The sequence below is a fragment of the Bidens hawaiensis genome, unplaced genomic scaffold, assembly GCF_021521415.1.
Source record: "Bidens hawaiensis isolate Kalapana, Puna unplaced genomic scaffold, B.hawaiensis_p1.1 tig00004020_1, whole genome shotgun sequence".
In the NCBI taxonomy this organism is placed as follows: Eukaryota; Viridiplantae; Streptophyta; class Magnoliopsida; order Asterales; family Asteraceae; genus Bidens; species Bidens hawaiensis.
The window spans coordinates 703,548-720,217 of NW_027491236.1; the positions used below are offsets into that span (position 1 = coordinate 703,548).

At 33.5% G+C, this 16,670-nt stretch overlaps 2 protein-coding genes across 2 annotated transcripts; one reads left to right on the plus strand and one right to left on the minus strand.

Moving 5' to 3' along the window:
• Positions 1-985: 985 nt before the first annotated feature.
• Positions 986-7,900, minus strand: LOC143625087 (3-epi-6-deoxocathasterone 23-monooxygenase CYP90C1-like). Its single transcript, XM_077095541.1, has 7 exons — positions 7,655-7,900; positions 5,187-5,523; positions 3,940-4,089; positions 3,540-3,821; positions 2,060-2,149; positions 1,805-1,990; positions 986-1,218 (listed from the first exon to the last, which is right to left on the minus strand). The coding sequence occupies exons 1-7, from the start codon at positions 7,885-7,887 to the stop codon at positions 1,000-1,002; spliced, it is 1,497 nt and encodes a 498-aa protein (XP_076951656.1). The 5' UTR covers positions 7,888-7,900; the 3' UTR covers positions 986-999.
• Positions 7,901-10,516: 2,616 nt separating this feature from the next.
• Positions 10,517-16,031, plus strand: LOC143625089 (BAG-associated GRAM protein 1-like). The gene is made up of 18 exons (XM_077095542.1): positions 10,517-10,745; positions 11,648-11,698; positions 11,802-11,899; positions 12,011-12,086; positions 12,170-12,298; positions 12,380-12,426; positions 12,499-12,622; positions 12,694-12,810; positions 12,966-12,995; positions 13,070-13,169; positions 13,640-13,746; positions 14,009-14,143; positions 14,217-14,321; positions 14,954-15,100; positions 15,172-15,225; positions 15,593-15,656; positions 15,762-15,823; positions 15,919-16,031. Exons 1-18 carry the CDS (start codon positions 10,551-10,553, stop codon positions 16,012-16,014), a joined length of 1,737 nt encoding a protein of 578 aa, XP_076951657.1. The 5' UTR covers positions 10,517-10,550; the 3' UTR covers positions 16,015-16,031.
• Positions 16,032-16,670: the final 639 nt, after the last annotated feature.

Sequence of the window (16,670 nt, forward strand, 5' to 3'; positions counted from 1 at the left end):
ACCCTACATGTATGCACTTTAGTGTTTCGTTAAACATGTGTGATATGTTGTTTCGTATAAGAAACAAGACATGAACATTGTAATAACCATGCTAATTAGTAGAAGCCTTGGTTGTTGCTTGTAATATGTTTCACAAGCAACTTGAATAACTGATTATAAGATTAAATCAACACAAGGGAATAGCTTCGTAAGGGTCAGCCCCTGATGGGTCACTTTGCGGCACCCTATTGGTAGTATTTTTTTGTTTTTGATTTTTGGTTTCGGCCCGTAAAGAACGTAATGAAAACTAACGTGTGTGAATTTTGTTTTTGTTCTTTCTTTATTAGTTTGTTTTAGTTACGTACCGTGCCGAACGCGACGGAAACCGGTCGTATTTGCGTAGACTCATCGCGTTTTGTTTTAGTTCCAGTATTATAACGAGAACCGACTAAATGCTGATTTTTGTTTCTTTTAGTTCCAATATCGTAATGAACATGACGAAAATCGACTGAATTCGCGTAGACTCAACCGCCTCAACGCCCGGGATGTATAACGGTCGGGTTTTACCAACGATCGAGTTTTACCGACTTACACCACACCATTGGTCCACCCCAATTTTTATAAATTTTTTTGTTTTATTTTTATCTTAGTTCCGATACAATAACGCACGTAACCAAAACCGACCGAATTCACATTGACTTACCGTATCAACGCTTGGGTTTTACCGACCTGCCCAACGCGTTACGCCGGGAAAAACACTAGTTCAAATATAATAATTTTGACGTGCTATAACTAACTATAAACGTTGTATAATAATTAATAAGTTTAGTTTGCTACAAACTCATACAATACGTTTATTTTGAATGATGCTAGAAGAAGCCATATTATTTAACCTTACTACCCAAGAGCTATAATAAAACTGAAATTGATGAGAACCAAAAACTCACATTTGTATAAGTTCAAACACATGACTAAACTATTTATCAAATATATTGCATGCTCACAATTCACCCAATGGTTTCATTTTCGTCTCGATGTAACGATGATCGGTAACTTCCGTTTCGTCTTAACAGTAGGAAAATACACAATTTGATCTTCTTCAGCAACCCAAGTGTACGATGTTACAAGATGATGAAGAAAAATACTAATTTCGAGCCTTGAGAATTCCAAACCCGGACATAACCGTTGCCCACCACCAAACGGTGTAAACTTGTTGCTTTTAACACTCGCTCCGGTTTTCTACATACAATTACAAATATCATAAATCGCAAAAAATTAAAATATTAATATTAATAATAATAAAACATAAGTTAGTTAATGTTCTTTTATTTCAAATGAATGAACATGAAAAAAACATTTGTTCATTTAGTTAAGTGAGCAAACATGAACACACGTCTGGTCCATTCATTCAAATTCAATTCGTTTATGTCTGTTTCGGTTACGTAATTTATGTACATTAGTTAATGCTTGTTTAAGTTCTTTGTTAATATATTCATTTAAAATTTTTTGACCCACTAAAACTTAGTCTAGTTTAATAACTTTTTATGCCTAACATATTGGTCTTCACAATACTTTTAACTGGTTTTAGCCAAGTTATGTTCGTTCATCTATGTTCCGTTATGTTCGCTTCTGAACTGTTTGTTTATACCGGTAAGGAACATAAAAAAACATGAATTTGCTCATTTTTTAACGAACTAACACGAAAAAGAAAATGCCGTTCATTTAACTATGTGTGTCCGGTCATTTATTCGGTTAAAGTTAAACAAACGAATCACATATATAGATTATAAAAAAGAAAAAAAAAACAGAAACTAACATTATTTACCTCCCATCTCCATGGATCAAATTCATCAGGATTTTCATAAATCTCTTCATCCATATGAACTGAAGTTAACGATGCCAATACACACCATCCTTTCGGGATCAAATATCCATTGATTTCTACATCTTCAAGAGCTTTTCTCCAAATCGCGTTAATAATATTAGCCATCCGAAGAGTTTCACTTATTACCTAAAATTTTAATAATGTAAATTTAAAGATCTTGCTACAAACTATTGTGTTTAGTAACACGAAACTTACGCCTTGAGTAAACTCCAATGACACATAATCAGTCCAAGAATACTCTTCACACGATTCATCCTTTCGTTTCTTTAATTTGTCGTTTTCATCCTGAGGTTTATGTAAAACTTGCTCAAAATATTGTAATGTGTTGTAGTGGCCCATTTGGCCTGCATACACTTTTGTGTTTCTTTTAACATTAAATACTTGTATATGCATACATATAAACTAGGGTTATAAGCTTTTGACACAAAAAAAAAATAACACGAACCCATTTAGCTAAAGGGGTTGTTTTTGTGTCAACCTGTTGGGTTTGTGGGTTGACTTGTTTAACCCATTTATTATAATTATTATTATTTACAATATGTGTTATGTCATAAGTTACATTGGTTGGGTCAGCTTCAAGGTGAACCTACGAACCCGTTTAGTTAAAGGGGTCGTATATTCGTGTCAACCTGGTGAGTTTGTGGGTTGACCTGTTTAAGAATTTATTTTCTAAATTTAAAATGTGTTTTGTTGTCATAAATTACATCGGTTGGATCACTTTTGGGTTGAATCCGAGAGCCCGAATAGCTAAAAAGGCCGTGTTTGTCGGGTTCACGAGATGACCTTCTAACCAGTTTATTTTTTATTATATATTTTTAAAATGTGTTTTATGTTATAAGATAGATTGGCTGGGTATTTTATGCCATAATATAAAACATAAAAAGGAATTTGGCATAAGATTATATCATAGTTATCAAATGCGTTAGGCGCACTCAAGGCGCATTGGCTTCATTCGGGGCCTAGGCGCAAGGCGCAAAAAGAGCGAGGGCCTGAAGAAAAATAAGCGCATTTAAATAAAAAATAAAAAATATATTATCTATATGAAAAATCATACTATTTTTCGAAAAACAAATAAACAAAAGCTATTATATAACATTTCATATCATCTAATTAGTACCAAAATAGTCAAAATTTAGATGTAATTCCAAAACTTGAATAACAAAATGTATCAATGTACTGCCTTTGACTTCTCCTAGATCTAAGCTCCAATAGCACCCTTTGTGTTTCTTTTGCTCGGCTTTATGTTCTCATGTTCTTGGCATAGACAATGCCAAAGCGCTCGCCTAGGAACTAGAGACGCATTTATCGAGCCTCGCTTGAAAAATGGGCCTAGGCGCAAGAAGTGAGGGCTTTTAATAACTATGGATTATATAACTAAAATATAATTGTTTATATAAATTTGTATTTATTGTGGTAAAATTGTAATTTCAAAGTATTAGTATGCGAAGAAACGGGGTTAAACAGGTCTTGTTCGTGTCGTGTTCATACGCCTGGCACAATTTTTCGGGTTCGTGTCATGTTCAGGTTGGTGTCAAATCTTTGGGTTCGTGTCGGGTTGAGCCCGCAAACACAACCTGCTTAAACTTAGGGTGACTTTCAACCATCACCTTAAGCTATTTTGTTTGCTTTCACTTAGTTGACTCGTTTGAGATAAAACACAAGACGACCTACATACCACAAGACACGCGAGAGACGTAGGATTATCACTTAGGTATTTGATAGCGAGGGTCATGATCATGGGCACTGAGTCCTCCCCGGGGATCATCATCTCTATGATGTTCCCACTAATAAAATCCAACGGTAGCCGTTGGTGGGCCCCATCCGATTCACCCGTATCCCTCAATAACACATCAATCACATCACTCGGTGAACCTGAACCTTTTTCTTCGTTTTTCTCCATTTCCGTTTTCCTATCGTTTACTATCTTTCTCACCATCTTTAACATTCTCTCTTTAGCCTGCAAACACGACTTACTGTCACAATCCACTAAGATTCAACACTGTCTTAATTATGTTACAATTCACTGCGATTCAGCACAATCTTATTTGTGTTTTATCATGAATTAAATTAATTACCTGGAGGGATTTATACATACGGAAACCTGGAAGTTTTACGGGCAAACAAATCAGGCCTTTGATGACTTCCATGAATTCTCTTTTGAGGAACTCCACATCTTCACCAGGCTCCACACTCATCAACACTCTCACAAGAATTTCGAAAGTTATCTGCATGATAAAAACAAAGATGAAACTTGAGATGGATAGTTACAGAAGAAAAAAGAATTCGTACCCATGTCGAGTTTATAAAAAGCAACGTTCTTAGCGATCTTTAAGAAGTTTATGTTGATATAAGTTCAAGAAAATGGTCTGTTTGACTAAAATGTCAAACGTATTACATTTAATACAACGAAACATTAGTAATGCCCACATCAAATTTATAAAAAGCAACATTCTTCAGTGATTAAGAAATTGTATGTTGATACAAGTTCAAGAAAATGGCCTGTTTGACCAAAAAGTCAAAAGGTCTTACACTTTATCCAATGAAACTTTTAATACCTGAAAAACCCCAAATGGACATTTAACCACATCAAACTTTTTTAAATTAAAAAGTCAAAAGGTCTTAAAAACTTTCTTTAGTGATCTTGATGAAATTCTATGTTGTCGTAAGTTCAAGAAAATGGCCCATTTGGCTAAAAAGTCAAAAGGTCTTACATTTTATCCAAGGAAAACTTTTAATACTTGAACAAACAGCAGAATATTACCCAGATCAAATTTTATAAAAATTAACATTCTTTAGTCATCTTGATGAAATTCTATGTTGATATAGGTTCAAGAAAATGGTTTGTTTGACCAAAAAGTCAAAGGTCTTACATTTTCTCCAATGAAACTTCTAATACCCACATAAAATTTTATAAAAAGTAACAATCTTTAGTCTTCTTAATAAAATACCAAGTAAACAGCCTGTTTGACCAAAAAGTCAAAGGTCTTACATTTGATCCAATGAAACTTTTAATACTTAAACATACCCTACCGGGCATTACCCATATCAAACTTTATAAAAGGTTACATTCTTTAAGTGATCATGATGAAGTTGCGTGTTGACAAAACTCAAGAAATGATCTGTTTGACCAAAAAGTCAAAGGTCTTACCTTTATCAAATGAAAGTTTGAAACTTTTAATGCTTGAACAAACCCAATTGGACATTACCCATACCAGACTCTAAAACAACTAACATTTATATGTTATTTGACCAAATTCCATATATCAATCAACCTGAAGTCCTAAAATCAATCTGTTAAGACCATAAAAGTAAAAGATTTTACCTTTTTGGTTTCATCTTGAAGGTAAAGAGGTTGTTGCATATTTTCGCGATCCATCCAAGACAACAATGTGAGCTTGACTGATTTCTGAATATCTTTGGTTATTTGGGCTTTCAACTGAGGAGACCTCAAAAAACCACCAACAATGGCATGCACTCTTTTTTGTAACCCTCCATTCATTTGCAATATTGAAGACTCACCAAGCAACTCAATAACTGATTTGGGATAACTCGGTATGAAAACATTGCCTTGGTTCTGTAAAACAACTTTGTTCACATCGGGGTCGGTCGATACAATGATCGGTCTACCCAAAATGTGTGTCTTGAACACCTTCCCATAACTATGGAAATTAAAACATAAGTGTTTTAGGACTTAACGTTAGAATTTATGTAAGTACAGGGTGGTAAATTACTTAATAGAGAAGTTAGAGGGGGTTTATGTAAATATCAAAACAAGTGTTTGATAATCTAATTTCAGGGGGACTTTTACTAACCTAACTAGTTTAAGGGACAATTTATAATTTTCGAATAATGGAAATGAGATAAAGTGTGTGTTGCAAAAATCCCGACTAGGCACCGATTAATCGCTAGTCCCCACTTCACAGATTAATTTGGGCTAGTAGGCTAATTAATTGGTCAATGGTCAAATCCGGCCAAACCGGCGGTTTTCGGCAAGATTCCGACCAAAACCAGCGGTTTCCGGCAAGATTCCGGCCAAAATCAGCAGTTTCCGGAGAGATTGAAGCAAAAACTAGCGGTTTCCAACGAGATTCCAGCCAATTCCTGGCCAAAATATGTGTGTGTATGTATAAAACTGAAAATTACATATAAAAATGTGCGTGAATATATAAAACTGAAAAATATACATTAAAGTCTGACCCAATTAATCGCTAGTCCCCACCCCACCGCCCGACTACCGACTAGTGATTTTAACAACACCGGATAAAGTGATAAGATCATAAGGATTTGTATCTAGGGTCCCATGGTCATGGCAATCATAAAATCAAACATTAAAAAAAACTGATTTTAAGTAAAGAACTAAAAGTTTTTAGTTGTGTTAAACAAATTGTGAAAACTTTTAAAGTTTTGTTTACATATTTCTGAGCTCAATTATCCCTCTGAATTTTATTGATTAAAAAGTAGCAAATTATAAAATAGAGAGAAAAAGTCTATAGTTCATGTATTTATAAATAAAAAAGTGATCATTAGAAATGTGATAACATCATTGCAGTTATGAAGCTGTTGGGATGATCAAATGCACTTTTACCTATTATTACAATTCTTTTGTTTTAAATCATTTCAAAGATGTTTTTTTTTTAATTCTTATTACTTTTTAGTAAAATAGATCAATCCTAAACCTGCTTTATATTCCATTTGACCACTAATATTCATTATTAACTTAATAAAAATGTTAAAAAGTAATGGGAATCTCACTATAAGAAAAATATAACTTTGTCCCTAACTTTCATTTGTATCGTTTAAACTATAATATTATGCTTTGATTTATGACAGTTTTAAAATAATCATAACATTTTGTTTTGGATTAAAAAAAAGTTACTTGCTCATTAGAATGTGTGTTATGGTCCTTGTGGAGAGGCGCCCAAGGCACCACCAGCATTACTGCCCCCGCCCCGTCCCTATAACGCCCCAAAACACCTGAGGCAAGGTCATGGGGCATTCTGTTGCCATGTCGGACCAGCTAACGGCTTAAGTGGCGGATAGAGGTACTTTTCGTTATATTGGGGTCATCCTTGAAAAGTAAAAATTTAAAGGGTGTCACATTTGTTAAAAATTATTATCGGCCATGGGTAATAATTTAGAAAAAAATAGGAAAATTGGAAATAAATAATACCAACTTCTGTCTATTTGCCGATAATAATCCCAACTTTAATAGTCACTATTTGAGGTCCCAACTTCAACTATTTTTGTCAATGAACCTCCATTAAAAAACATTTAAAGTTGTTAAGTTTTTTCCCGAGTTTCAAACCGATGTTTTAGGGCTTTTGATCAAAAAAACGATATGAGTCGACCGATGTAAAAGTTATCTCGAAAAATTGATCCAATCGACAAAACAATGTTTCAATTCAGGTGTTTGAATTTCCAATTAACAAAAATCAAGTCAAAAAAAGATAAGTTTTACATCAGTCGAATCGTATCGTTGTTCCAATCAAAAGCCTAAAGCATCGGCTTGAAACTCGGGAAAAAAGTTACCGGCGTTAAGTGCTTTTTAACGGAGGTCCATCAAGACAAAAATAGTTGAAAGTAGTGATTTTTAAAGTTGGAATTATCATTGGCCAGTACACAAAATTTAGGATTATTTATTTCCAATTTGCCAAAAAAAATATTATAACATTTTTGAAGTATGTATATGAAGTAGATAATCCATTTGGATTATTATTATTAAAATTAGAAATAATAATCTAAGTAACAAAGTACAAGTGAACAAGGAGTTAAAACTTAAAAGAGGCTTACATAGACTTCCTTTTCTCCATGAAACTGACCGGACGAGAAGTGAATCCAGCGGCAATGAACTCTAATGTTTCTCCGATCAACGGCCAGCCGGCGGTGCCTCTCGGCGGTTGCAGGCGGCGGCCACCGCTCTCCTCCGCTTTATCCCGACTTCCGACCACCAAATACTTGTACAATAACCATCCAATTAACACCACTGTGCAAATTGATTCCCAACTTCCAAACGTCAATTTCATATCGATCGATGAAAATGGGTATTGTATTTCTTTTTTATTTTAGTTATTATATTATTAATGAGATTTTGTAAATGCAAATGAAGCAGACAAGAAAGAGGGGTTTTGTTTTGGTTTTGGGTGATGATTGTGAGTGTGAGAGGGGAAGAGAAAGGACAATCGTGTCCTTGTCTGTGTTCTACTTCTTTACTGCTACAACACCGTATCTTTCTATTCAATTCTATGATATTTTAATTTAATATTTTTCCTTTAATAATTCAAAAGGCAAGGCCTTATTTGGCATGTAAGAGGCAAATGGACGGGATCTTACCTTACTGTACTATTAAAGTAAAATTATGTGGACGCATGATGCTTAATACAGGTCGCACACATCAGCCTACCCATGTTTCTAGTTCATGCATCAACTCAACTTCATGTTCTCATGCATGCACCACTAGTTTTAATTCTAGTTTGTTTTATTATTTAGTATTATTATAGGTAATGGGTCTAAATATTAGGATAGTTTGTTGTTTCCTTGTTTACTTGTTTTGCCTATAAAAGGTTGTTTATATTAGAACCAGGGAGCAATCCGCCGCTTTGCGGCGATGGACACGGACTCTATTGGTATTAGCTATGTACGTACCCGTACATACATTAAACCCAAAACACAAATTGGTAAACACCAAGAATATACTTGTATAGCATATGATACAAAAAAGTTACATTTTTAAAACAACGCTTATTCGGTCGGTAAAACACAGTTGTTGCATTTGGTCGATGTCAGCTAACTTTGTTACGTTTCAGAACTAAACCCAAAAAATAGTTCCGTCAAATTAACATTACTAAAACAAAATCATTGGCGTTACGACGACTCTATGCGTATTATATATCAATTAGGTTCATTATATATAAAAGAACTAAACCTAAAAAATAATTTTGTCATGTATAAAAGAAATAAACAAATAAGACCTATAACAAAAAAAAAATAGCAACAAAAAAATAGATGCTAATGTGAGGGCTAATTTATATATCAATAACTATGGAGCATTCCATCAACCACCAAACCAACTCAACAATTTGAACAAATCTTAAAGGTAAATACATAAATAGTCAAGGCCCTAAACCCTATAAAACTTTTGTGGCACAAAAGTTTTCAATTATACTAATTTATAATTGAAGTAATGAAAATTGTGATGAAAAGTTATTTTAATATCTAGTTTTTTTATCTTGTTCTTTGGGAGTGTTTGTCTACTACAAAAGGCTATCTATCAGTGTCGTCCACATAGGATGCCACATAGACTCTTACCAATTTTAACAATTGTTCAATTAAGTAATTTAATTTATAATTAAACTCAAAGTTTCATTAATTTGTATTAATTACAATATTACATTTCAAGGTTACTATAATTACATAATTGACTATGTTTTAAATTTGTAGGCGTGATTATATTTTCAGTTATTTCAAACTTCTAAAACTTTGTAAATTAAATATGTTTTAATATGTTTCTTATTTAATATTTACGTAAAATCATTTGTTAACATACATTCATAATTTTATATTTCTCCAAATAAATAATCATATATGTTCCGTCCGTGTGATACACGGGCAACTAACCTAGTAGATTATTATGAAGGAACGAAAAATAATTTGTTTGGTTGGTAAATTAATATTCAAACGTGTTTGGTTGGTAAAAAGAAAAAAAAAGAAAAACACCTAAATACAGTTTCAATTATATATCCACTTTGAAAGTATAAGGACTAAATTGATATTTTGTGAAACTGACCATTGACGGACTATCGGGGAATAGCCGACGGACCACCAGAGGTCAGGTTAAGCGGCGGTCCTTCGTAGGTTTATGCCAGCGGCTCGCTACACATAATCATCTAGTTTTAAACATCATAGCAATTCCCAACTATCGTAACATCAATTAAGAACAAAAAATTAGTTAGCTCGAAACATAAAAAGCACATAAATAATTAAACAGCCAAATGACGATACAAAATACGTGACAACATAAATAAGAATGTCGGTAAATACAAGACAAAGTGGATTCCACGAATCATAATTACGGTTTTCAGTTTTCATGATATTAGATCTATTTTTCTCAAAATTCTCGCATGTGAAATGAATTTTATCAATAAGTTTAACAAGCTTAATAAAATACTATGATGAAAACCTTAGAAAGAAAATATTAAAAACTTAAGTCCATAACACACCAAAAATTGAAAATTTTGATGTCCTACACATTATCTTCTTTGTAAAACCTCTCTTCTTTTGATAAGTATGAACTTGGTATCATACCGGTAACACGATCCTGATTTTCATAAAAGTTTGATATCAGTTACGAAAATATTCTATTCAGTACTAATACCGTAAACAAAAATTCGACAAATATCGATACTGAACCAAACTATACCATACGGATCCCAAAACATCAAATAATTGGACCTGTTTTGATACCGGTAACCGGTTCCATTTCCAAACTTCCAACCATTTTTATACAACCGTTCCAAAATAAGAATCAAAGCCATCCAAAAAACGCCACTCCAATTATAACAAAGTCATCGATCCATTCAAAGCAATTACTTGATCTTTCCGTTTCACTTGCACGTTCTTCTTCATATTATTATTATTAATGGAACATCGTTCTTCAATACTAATCCCTCTGTAATTCGTTCGTTCCCAAATGACGATCACCGAAACGAGTATTGATGCTTTGCTTCCGTCATGGTGGGAAGTGGAAGTGAGCGTTGCCGCCTCGTTATTCGTCATTGCCGCCTACTGGTTCTTCACGTACGACAGCCACACCGCCGCCGGTGATCGATCTCTCTTCGATAATGCATCTATTGGTGCCGCTGATGGCATTGATGACAGAGATAAGGTATATTTGTGTTGATTTTGTGATTATTTAGGGTTTATGAATTATAACAGTGATTGTGGTTGTTGATTTTGTGGCATTGATAATTATAATGTGATCGTGTTCGGTTTTTGCCCTAATTTGCGTGTGAATGTGTGATAATGCCTTGATTGTATCAATGTGATCATGTTGATTGCAATTTGAATATAGTGTAAACATGATTCTTAGAATTGTATGCAGTTTTCTGATTTGGTGTTTATTTTAGGCGAAATCGTTACAAAAGTAGAAATTAATAAGGGAGTAAACCGAACCGAACCGAACAAGGCTTTGTTCATGTTCGTTTGTTGCGAACAGTGCACGAACACACCTAATCGAATGAAATTTCTTGATCATGCTAGTTCATTAAGGAAATGAACGTGTTTGTTAACAGTTCAAAAACACAAGCGAGCAAACACAAGTGAACTATATGGCAAGATTAGAAAAGTTAATAATGTTGCTTAAATTTATGTCACAAGATTAGAAAAGTCATGAAAAAAATATTAAAACACGTTGATGAACAAGCATAAACAAACAAACATTAACGAACGTAAACGAACACATGATTGAACATTCACGAACACAGTTGAATGAACATAGCCTGTGTCCGTGTTCTTTCATTTAGTTAGTCGAATTAAATTCCTTGTTTGTGTTCGTTCATTTGTTAAATGAACGAATATAAACGACTTCCCGACGAACGTTTCGGTTTGCTTACAGCCCTACTAACACAGGTTCTAATGGGCTTAGGATTGTATTCTAACGGTTTCAATCTGACCCCAGAGAAGTCAACAGTTGACTTTTTAGTGCTGATTTGTTTACTATTACCTTTCATCTTCCAAATGTGAAAAGAATTTTTGATTTGCTAACTGCATTTCTACAATTAATTGTAGATGGATCAATTGAAGGGTGACTCTAATGGTGGCTCTGCTTATATAATAAAGGTATTTCTAAATGAACTGGTCTTGAATTTCTTTACAGTTAAGTTTGTCACCATATTATAATGTATTGATGTTACATTGATGCGCAAAATGGTCAACAATGTAGGTGGAACTGTTAGCAGCAAAGAATCTTATTGGTGCTAATTTGAATGGCATGTCGGATCCTTATGCAATCATCACTTGTGGTACAGAAAAGCGGTTTAGGTAATCCTTTTAATCTGCAATCATGCAGATAATAGTTATTATCTCCAAATTGCTAGTTGATGTTGGTTATGCTGGATGATATGATAATCATTATTCATATTGATTCTTTAGTTCAATGGTTCCCGGTTCAAGAAATCCTATGTGGGGCGAGGAGTTCAATTTTTCTGTTGATGAATTGCCTGTAAAGGTACCTATTGACCATTATTATTTTTATACTGTACCATTCGTGTTGAGAGTTAACATATTATTTGATTCTTGATTATTGAACAGATTAATGTGTCAATATATGATTGGGATATAATTTGGAAAAGTGCTGTTCTTGGTTCGGTTACCATTCCTGTCGAAAAAGAAGGTCAAACCGGTGCAATATGGCATCCCTTAAGTAGTTCTCCAGGGCAGGTAATCTAATCTTAGTATTAATGTTAACGATGCCTTAATTTGACTGATCAAAGATGTTTAACACATTGGTATTTCTTTCAGGTTTGTATCCAAATTAGAACAACAGATCTCTCCAAAAACTCTTCCAGGTAGAATTGTGTTTTATGTCACATGTTAGTGTTGTGTTTAATAAAGATCACTAATTTGTTATTGTTTCGTAGGGATTTAAAGGGCTATGCTGGTGCTAACCCTAGAAGGCGGATCTCAACACATAAACCAGGACCAGTAGTTGTTCATCAGAAACCCGGGCCTTTGCAAACCATATTTGATCTTCTACCAGACGAGGCAGATATCTTTAACTGTTAACTTCTATGTTATTATATTATATCAATAATAATATATTTTTTATATTTCAGATTGTTGAACACAGTTATTCATGTGCAATGGAGAGATCATTCTTATATCATGGTCGTATGTATGTTTCAGCTTGGCATATATGCTTCCACTCTAATGTATTCTCCAAACAATTGAAGGTTAATCTCCTTTTTTTCACACATAATATCGGCTTCCAATCACATAGTGCTGTATTGTTTGTAACATTATTTTCATTAGTATTCGCATACTATGATATCTCTGTTTAAGCATTATTGGTTCTGTTGACGATGGTCTTCTTCACTTCATTTTGCAGGTGATTATTCCTTTTGGTGATATAGAAGAGGTTAGTTATATTTTCTGGGCTTGGCTTCAGTATTTAGTATTAAAAGTTACGATAATAATGGTTTTTATATGCAGATAAGAAGGAGCCAACATGCTGTCATTAATCCTGCTGTAACAATAGTTCTTCGCCTCGGTGCTGGTGGACATGGTGCTCCTCCTTTGCGCAGTCCAGATGGTTAGTCTCAGTTATTTGCTTATTTACAGATGGATCTCTTTCTCTTCAGAACTCCAAAAAGTTTTAAGAACTTCTAGCAACCAATCATTTTATTTATTTATTTATTTTGTATATTTAGTATTATTTGAGGGTAGTGTTGTCATTATAATTTGTGATTACATATATGTAATCACAAGTTTACATACATGCTATAACCAATTTACATATGTGTGTAATAACCAATTTTGCGTATATGTGATCATAAAATTATGTATAATAAAATAGTAAATTGCAAAACTACTCTCTGTTAATACTATATTATAAAATAAACAAATAAAATGATTGGTTATTTGGAGTTCTTAAATGATCCTCATCCCATATAACACATAAAATTTCATTTTATTACAGGCCCGATGATATATAACTGCTGTATATACAATGCACAAAATTTCATTTTTGGTTCACTGTTTTTTGAATTAATTTAATTACAGGTCGAGTTAGATACATGTTTGCATCATTTTGGAACAGAAATCATGCAATAAGAACTTTACAACGTGCAGCTAAGAACTATCATTCAATGATTGAAGCTGAGAAGAAGGTATACCTTGCTCCAAAAGAATTTTGTACAAGTCGCAACTTTGATCCATTTACTTAGAAACAGGCCAATTTGTTGTCCATTATATCTTATCGAGTCAAACGGGACAAATCAAAAGTTGGGTCAAACTGCATTTTCAGTGAATACAGACTTCAATCTCTCTATTAATAAAAAACTTAGATTACTGTTACCATGATAACTTTTCAAAAAGGTTATTATGGGTCAACCTGACCTGCTTCATATAATGACACATTTACATATACAGGAGCAACAGCACTCAGAGTTACGTGCGAGCAGTAGCTCTCTAGTTCACAAAAAACCAGCTAAGGTTTTAGCAGAAAGTGTGGTGAAGAAAAAGGAACCATTCGTTCAAGAAGATGTTCTCACTGGCATATACAACGTATGCACCCTTACCATTATTAAGTGGCTATTTTAATAATATAATTATATTAAAGTTTTAAATATTTATTCAGGAAGTTTTTGCAAGTACCGCTGAACAGTTTTTTGACTTGCTGTTGAGTGATGGTTCAAATTTCACAAACGATTATCGTTCATCCCGAAAGGATACGAATCTCAATGTAAGGATTATACTTTGTAACCTTCATTCATAGAGTTTCTTCTTAGGCATCTAGTGAACCGAACAAGACATACTCGTGTTCTTAACGGTAATCGTTTGTTAAGAAAATGAGCGTGTTTATGTTCATTCGTTAATAGTATAAACGAAGGGTTTGCAAACATTAACGAACAAATATAATTGAAAATATGTGAATGAATATATATGAACACAACTGAGCAAACACCAATTCAAAGTAAACGTAAATATCAGTTGCTGGGCCTAAAATATTCATAATACTTGACTAAAGGGCAACACGCCTAACAATGTGAATGAATGCATAAATGGACAAACTTCAACAAATGTAAACTAACAAACATAAATGAACGTTAGCGTATGAACAGAAATGGACATAATCGAATAAACATAAACAAACGTGCACAAACATAAATGGAAGAACGAGACATGTTTACTGTTGACGTTCCTTCATTTTACTAAATAAACAAAATGTTGTGTTCATGTTCGTTTGTTTACGCAAATAAACAAACACAAACGAAACTCTGGCCAAACGGTTCACTTACGGGCCTAAATATCTTCTCATGCTTTTCCCCTATTTTCATATTTAAAATTTTATTATATATCTTTTTGAAAATGTAGATAGGCCAGTGGCATTCTGCTGATGAATATGATGGTCAAGTTAGAGAAATAACATTTAGATGTCTTTGTAATAGTCCTATGTGTCCACCTGATACTGCGATGACAGAGTGGCAACATGCCCTGCTGTCTGCTGACAAAAAATCCCTGGTGAGTATTTTTTTTATTGGTTTTTTTGAAATTAAACTTTATTAGCACCTTATTGTTAGTTTGCTTTATAGGTGTTTGAAACCGTACAACAGGCACACGATGTTCCATTTGGATCATACTTTGAGGTATCTTTCAGCATCATTTACGAACCTAACACGAAATTTGCGGGTTTGGGTTTAGTCTAAGCGGGTTTGGGTCGTGTTTGTGTCAACCTGGCGGGTTGACCTGTGTATTCTGTCTTTTATAAACATGTTTTGTATAATAACTTTTAACTATTTGTTTTTTTTATACCAAAATTTGTAAGTTTCAAAATAAATTGGCATAGTATGAACACAAATGTTTAAAAAGATAAAAGTAATTTATAAATTTAGTATTTTAAAGTATTAACATGTAAAATGATTAATTTTCTGGTAAAACTATAACAGGCATGTCACTTCTATTTGGCAAATAATCGTAATTTTGTTGACACTTGTTTTTCTTCTTTAACTATAGGTGCATTGCAGATGGATAGTTTTGACTACATCTGAATCTTCATGCACTATTGATGTTAAAGTCGGTAAGTTCCATTCTACTATTCTAGATTCCATTTATATTCGATAATCACGTATGGTTCTAATGGTGTGTCTGAAAGTACTTAATTACCCTGCTGGTTGAGTTGCAGGCGTGCATTTCAAGAAATGGTGCGTAATGCAATCTAAAATTAAATCGGGTGCCATAAACGAGGTAAGACTTGACCCTTATAAGTTATACCTACATTTAGCTATCCACTAATTACTACTATAACATAATTAATGTACATAATTGTATATATTATGCAGTATAAGAAAGAGGTGGAACTCATGCTAGAAGTGGCTCGTTCGTGTATTAACTCCAACACCACCAATGAGACGACACAAAATGTTCCTTCCACATAATACAGCGCGGAACCTTGCCATACACGACAATGCTTCGGTTTTAAACATTTTCTGACATTTTTCTTTAATTATTTTTACTTTTTTATTTATTTATCGGGTTACAAAAGAGTCCGTGTCAGTCAAGGGATTGTTTTGTGGTTAAAATGCTGTATGTAGTTGTCTTTTCACCTTTTTTATATAAATTCTAATTCCTAATAGCATGTATAACTTTTTAAAAAAATTGGGGACTTAAATTTTGTTTTGACATCTTAGTCTTGGCTGAAGTAGTAACCTAACCAGTCTTAAACATTCAGTTACTGAATTGTTATAACTTATAAGTAAGCTATTAAAATCTAGTGTTGCTTGTCATTTGGAGTAAAGCCTACTACATCCAACTAAAACCAAATCAAACCAGCATCATTTCCAGTCATTTGTAGACTGCAACGAAGACACTAATTCATGTGTGTATATTTTAAACAGTAACTTCTACGTAAGAAGTGTATGTGCAAGCATATACTATGCAACTGCACCCATTAGGCCATTACAAGCAGACACTTTTAAGTTTTCAGTTGCTTAAATTGACTTGGGCCGAGAGGATTAAACATGATTTGCTAGATCTGCATCTCTCCGAGGACATGGTTGAGGATAATAATTCTTAGAGACGTAGGATTAAGGCT